The sequence below is a fragment of the Malus domestica genome, chromosome 15 (assembly GCF_042453785.1).
Source record: "Malus domestica chromosome 15, GDT2T_hap1".
Taxonomy (NCBI): domain Eukaryota; kingdom Viridiplantae; phylum Streptophyta; class Magnoliopsida; order Rosales; family Rosaceae; genus Malus; species Malus domestica.
In genome coordinates, this window is record NC_091675.1 from 53,623,051 (window position 1) to 53,629,050 (window position 6,000).

The 6,000-nt window shown below is 41.3% G+C and overlaps 1 protein-coding gene across 2 annotated transcripts; it reads left to right on the forward strand.

The window, feature by feature from the left end:
* The first annotated feature begins 1,927 nt into the window (after positions 1–1,927).
* LOC103402535 (magnesium transporter MRS2-4) lies at positions 1,928–6,000 on the forward strand. 2 transcript variants are annotated; one of them, XM_029094701.2, is made up of 5 exons: positions 2,709–3,260; positions 3,463–3,911; positions 4,783–5,058; positions 5,508–5,649; positions 5,762–6,000. In XM_029094701.2, exons 1-5 carry the CDS (start codon positions 2,894–2,896, stop codon positions 5,827–5,829), a joined length of 1,302 nt encoding a protein of 433 aa, XP_028950534.1. In that variant the 5' UTR covers positions 2,709–2,893; the 3' UTR covers positions 5,830–6,000. The 2 variants fall into 2 exon arrangements, with proteins under 2 accessions (XP_028950533.1, XP_028950534.1); XM_029094700.2 differs by having other exon boundaries at positions 1,928–3,260; positions 5,508–6,000.

Sequence of the window (6,000 nt, forward strand, 5' to 3'; positions counted from 1 at the left end):
TTGGATAGGTAACCAACCGTCCTCGCCGCAGTGCTGTTGATGCCAACGGAAGATGTGTCAGCGAAAAGAGAAAATAAAAATCTCAATTTGTTGAGAGAGTTTGCGCATGGCAGTTGTGTGTTGAATTGGAGGGGCCTCGAATGTTGTCCGCGACTTTGTATTTATAAGAACGAACTGCCTCACCCTCAAGTTGTAGCCGCATCACACGATTCTTGGAATATTACTCTAGGTAGAATAATCATCACTTAATCTCGCTGATTATCCTATACGCGCAATTGCATTAGGATAATTGTCCCTGTTCGTCGCAGGAATCTCCTGGCGGACGAGCACACAGCTCCCCTGGGAGAATGGCGTCGGTTGAGGGTATCTGTCGTACTTCTGCTTTCTTCTTGGGCTCGCTCGGGCAAGCCTTTGTCGGGCAGATCTTGGTCGGGCAAGACACACTTCGGGCAAGGCTCGTCGGGCAGTTCTGAAAAGAGAAGGGCAGAGTTAATTTGAAAGGGTGCCTTTGTGGGGCCTTAGGTGTAGGCCTTAAGGCTCACAATCAAGATTAACTTTGTCGTGCTCAGGCGTGCCACTGCCATCTTCAGTATGGCAGATGTTGAATGGGTGTTTAAGCTTTGATTGAATATGTATACGCCCGAGAAACCAAGTTAGATATAACAGGTGCCTTTGTGAGGCCTTAGGTATAGGCCTTGAGGCTTCCTGTCAAACTAAACCAGCGCTTGGATGTATCATATTTGGTCTTTTATGGTTGCCAGAGTCTTATCACTATTATACCTTTGATTATCTGAATCCAAGAGGTAGGACGAACCCAAATGAGTGCCTTTGTAGGGCCTTAGGTATAGGCCTTGAGGCTTCCCATCAGAGTTAATCCTTATACTCGGACCAACTAGACCGCAACATGAAATGAAGCTAAATAGATGCCTTCGTGGGGCCTTAGGTGTAGGCCTTGAGGCTTTCTATCAGAATTCACTCCATGCTTAAACCTTTTCTATGAATCAAGATATAGTAGCAACAAAACGGAGAAATAGATTGATTACTTGCGCCCCAAGTAACTTCGGACTTCTCGCTTATCAAGGATTGTCGTGGATGGGTTGAGTCCACATAAGGTTCTTTTTTATGCCTTGAGGCCAAGGACTTTTAAACTGATCTTTAAATTACATGCCCGCGGGCTTAAAACTTAGATCTGATTTGAACTCTGACGCGATTCAGATCGGATTCAAGTGCTGAAGACTTATTTTCATTATGACTTTGCTAGAAATAACTTGTATATAACTGGGAATATATAACATGTTATTGTGCTTTTAAAAGAAAGAAAAGACAAAGACAGAGCAAAGATAGTCGGGTAAGTTTGAACCTTATCGGCCAAGGCTGAACTTCTTACAAAATCTATCTTTGTGGCTCTGTCAGAAGTCTGAAAGCTTTTAGAGGGGTTGACGGGGGAGAAGAGGATACAAAATGAATCGATACCACCATGAACAAGGTAGCAGAGCTATTACAGGGGTTTGGGAAGGTTTATCCCGAATGGGATGAAGGCTTGTGCTGACTACAGCTTCGTTGAAGGCAAATCTGGCTTGAGCAGAGTTTTGGCTTTTGTTTGTTTGTTTGAGTGTCCTTAATTCTGTCTTCTCTTCCTCCTTTTATAGACGACTTCAGCTTGGGTTCCTGTAGCAATAGCGGTGCCCGAATGCGGTTTGGTGATGACTCACTAGCTTTTTTACATGAATGCCACCAATAAAGTACTTTATTGGGCTGTGTAGTGACTGAATAGCCTATCCCCTGTGGTCTTTGAGCAGGTAAGCAGGTGGCCTTTGTAACTTGTGCCCAGCCGAAAGCCTCTTTCCTGCCTCCTAAGTTTTCCTCTGGGCCTTGGGTTTGGGCCGACTTTCTCTCTGGCCCAAAGTTCAGATTTTATCCCAAACAGTCCCCTCATCACTCGTCGGCCAACTGGAAGTCATCACATACATCCTGATAGAATTCTAAATTACATTGAACCATAGATAATCATTATCATCTCCTCCACACGTTAGCCAAAGATAGAATCCTAATAGAACTCCTTATTTGCTGCATGCAAAATTAAAAACCACCACCTCATCAAACATTGCCAATGATAACCCACGTGTATAGCAAGCCTGTAGGTCTTTGGCTACTCCGAAAAGCCATTCTGACCACATCACTATTTCAATTTAATCTTTATCCCATGCATAGATTAATTGCATGAAATTAATCTAGTAGTAGATGCACTGCCACATGCCGAATATCTCCAATTAATTTGAATTGTAGGTTAGAGATATTATTTGCATCACGTTTATCTGGAACAAGAGAAAAACCAAGATAATTCACTATTAAAAAATAATCATTATGATTAAAAATCATAATATTATCTCTTAACAATAAAATTATCTTAATTTCTTCATATGACAATGTGAAGTTATGCACATTTAACGGTCTTGATTGAATGGGCTGATGGTGTAAATTTGGGTCTAAACAATTACACACTACATTTATTGCTGAGGACATGGCCCGATACTCTAAATATCCTGATAGAATTATGTAAAATATATTTTTTAAATTTTCGATCAATTGTATTATAACACTTGATTTATCTAATTATCTTGGCAATGAAAATTTCCACAGCGTGGCCTCGAATGCCCAATAAAATTCCCGCGTTCCTTATTATATTGTGTCACCAAGGCGCCACCTGTATAGAAAAACAATTAAAAACTAAATAAAGTGTGTTTGGGAGTTGAGAGAGAGAGAACGTGAAAGAAGCGCCTGGGGATGATGAGGAGGCGGAGTCGGAGTCGGAGCCGGAGAGAAGAAGGGGAAGAGAAAGATCCATGACCCGCTTAAATACACACACCGAACGGGAAGAGAGAGAGAAGCAAACATGGGGAAGGGTCCCTTCTCTTTCAAGCGCAGCAGCAGCATCCGGCGCCGCCCCAAGAAGTTCATTGGTCCTCCCCCTTCCCCTTTTCCCTCGCCGCCGCAGCCGATTCGATCTCCTCTGCCCACCAACAATGCCAATATCAACAATACCAATACCAACAACAATAATACTAGTCTGAACGCGGTTGTTGGTGGCGTGAAGGGGAAGAAGAAGGCCGGAGGAGCCAGGCTTTGGATGCGGTTTGACCGCTTCGGGGGATCAGAGCTCGTCGAGTGTGACAAGAATGCTATTATTCGACGAGCTGCCATTCCCGCCCGGGACTTGAGGATTCTCGGCCCTGTCTTCTCCCATTCCTCCAGCATCCTTGGTACTCCTCCTCCTCCCCTTTTTTTATCTTATTTGGTCAATTATCTTACTTTATATGTGAATTCTCTTCTGGGTTTTGCAAAATTTATCAAGCATTGCAGCTACATTAGGGTTAGGGTTACTTTATTTGCTGGTTTTTTAATTGTGTAGCCATAGCAGACCATGATGACCAATGGAAATATGTTTTCTCATTTCAATTGCAGCTAGGGAGAAGGCCATGGTGGTTAATTTAGAGTTTATAAAGGCTATAGTTACAGCGGAAGAGGTTTTGTTGCTTGATCCTCTTCGGCAGGAGGTTCTTCCATTTGCGGATCAGCTAAGGCAACAACTTCCTCAGAAAAGGCAGTCCAGGATAGAAGAAGCAACTCCACTTGATGAACAAGTTAGTGGAATGAATGTTTCAACCGGAAGGCAATGGTTACCTGTTCCTGAAGCCGTTGAAGGTGTGCAGTGTGATCTCCCTTTTGAGTTTCAGGTTCTGGAGATTGCATTAGAAGTTGTCTGTACATACTTGAATTCTAGCGTGACAGACCTTGAGAGAGAAGCCTACCCTGTTTTAGATGAACTGGCTCGAAATGTTAGCACCAAAAACCTTGAACTTGTGAGGAGTTTGAAAAGCATTCTTACGCGTTTGCTTGCACGTGTACAGAAGGTATGTTTGCTTTACCCTTCTTCTTGAGGGATATCATTTGTCATTATTCTCTTTGTTATATTTTGCTATGCTGCATGTCTAATTTCAAATCTTTCGGGCATCAATAACCTGACACAACTTGGAGTTAAAATGTTTTTCATTTCATAGTTCTTGTGAGATTTTAATTTGTTTTGAAAACTGAAAAAGGTTTTTGGAGCCACTGGTGCCTTAAATAATTTAACACTATCAAGTATGAATTATAAAGCAGTAAATCCCATATTGACATAAATAAATAACCCCATTAAGTGTCTCCACAGAATCTGCTTCAAGAATGTTTCATGAATTAGGAACTGAAACAAACAGATACATTAATATGTTAAAGATAGAAATTTGTAGTGGTAGTGCGCTCGTAAAATGTCATTCATGTCACTAATAAAAGCATCTTTACTCTCATTCAGCATATATTTCTGGTCGCCTAGTCATATCTGGTTGGTTGTCTGGGCTAGATGCTATGTTGTTTGGCTCACTGAATAATTTGATTATAGTTGAGAGCCATTGTCACCAACTCTTGGGAGCAGCCTCTCCATAAAATGGGGGTAAGGCTAGCCGACATTCACCTCTCCCAGACCCTGCGTAAAGCGGGAGCCTTGTGCACTGGGTACGACCTTTTTATGGGATTGAATTTCTGTGGTGCATGGGATTGAGCGTTTAGCTGTTTCCAGATTGTGCAGGAGTACAAAGAGAAGTTGATACTCTTTACTATTTGACAATATGCTACAAAAAGTTTCTGTAAAATGGGGACTGAGCATACATGTTGTATCTGTATGCCATTATTTAATATACATATTTTTATTTCTTTTTGAGTTAGAAGCGTGTGTCTGTCTGATTTCAGGTGAGGGATGAACTCGAACATTTGTTGGATGACAATGAAGATATGGCACAGTTATATTTAACAAGGAAATGGATGCAGAATCAACAGCCTGAGGCTTTGTTGGGGCGTTCTGCTTCAAATAGCATCTCCGCACCCTATTTACGTCGGCTTAGTTCTAACAGAAGTGGGAGCTTGGTAAACAGTAACAATATGGATTACGATGACGTAGAAGATCTAGAGATGCTGCTTGAGGCATATTTTATGCAACTGGATGGAACCCGTAACAAAATATTATCTGTGAGTGCTAATTGTTTTGACCTACTATAACAACTTTATACTAAAGAACTTGACTATTAAGTTCAATTTACACAAGTGCTTCTTAAAGGATCTCGTCCTGGAGAACTTAATGTTTTACAAAACAATATTAAATATCATTTGTCACCGTTAGCTCGCGTTTTAATGCAGTTGCATCAACTTTGATTCAGTTCCAGATAACGAATATTAGGTTAGATTTCTGAAATGTTGCATATTTTCTGTGAGAGTTCTGTGGTTGCACTTGCTCCTGGAATAATTTGGAGGCTTTGGAGACCTCTTGTGGGTTCCCAGTTGGAACTAATTTCACTATCATTGGTATATGAGAATTGTAATTTAGAAACCACTTAGTTGTGCATGTTAAGCATGATTGGTTATTGTGTTAATCCGTCCTTGAATATTGCTCATGTTCGTATCGTGTTCATTGGATGTAGGTGCGGGAGTATATTGATGACACGGAGGATTATGTCAACATACAACTTGACAACCAACGAAACGAACTCATTCAGCTCCAGTTGACATTGACCATTGCATCATTTGCGATAGCAGTGGAGACCTTGATATCTGGGATATTTGGTATGAACATCCCCTGTATATTATACACCAAGAAGGGGATATTTGAGCCCTTTGTTGGGGGTATTACGGCATTTTCCGTGTTACTCTTCTTTCTCATATTCGGGTATGCCAGGTGGAAGAAGCTGCTTGGTACATGAGTCGAGCCTGTCATCCGTTGTAGACCAGTGGCTTTGTAAGTAAGCTTGTGTATACATGTTGTATGAGCACAAGGAGTTTTTTAGGGATTTCACGACTTCGTATGCTGCCAGATTCATTTCGAATTACACGGCATGTAGGTTAGTATAGTGTTGTATATGTGAACAGATGAATGAATTTTCTTCGCTCAAAATTAACAAGCGATTACGTTAACAA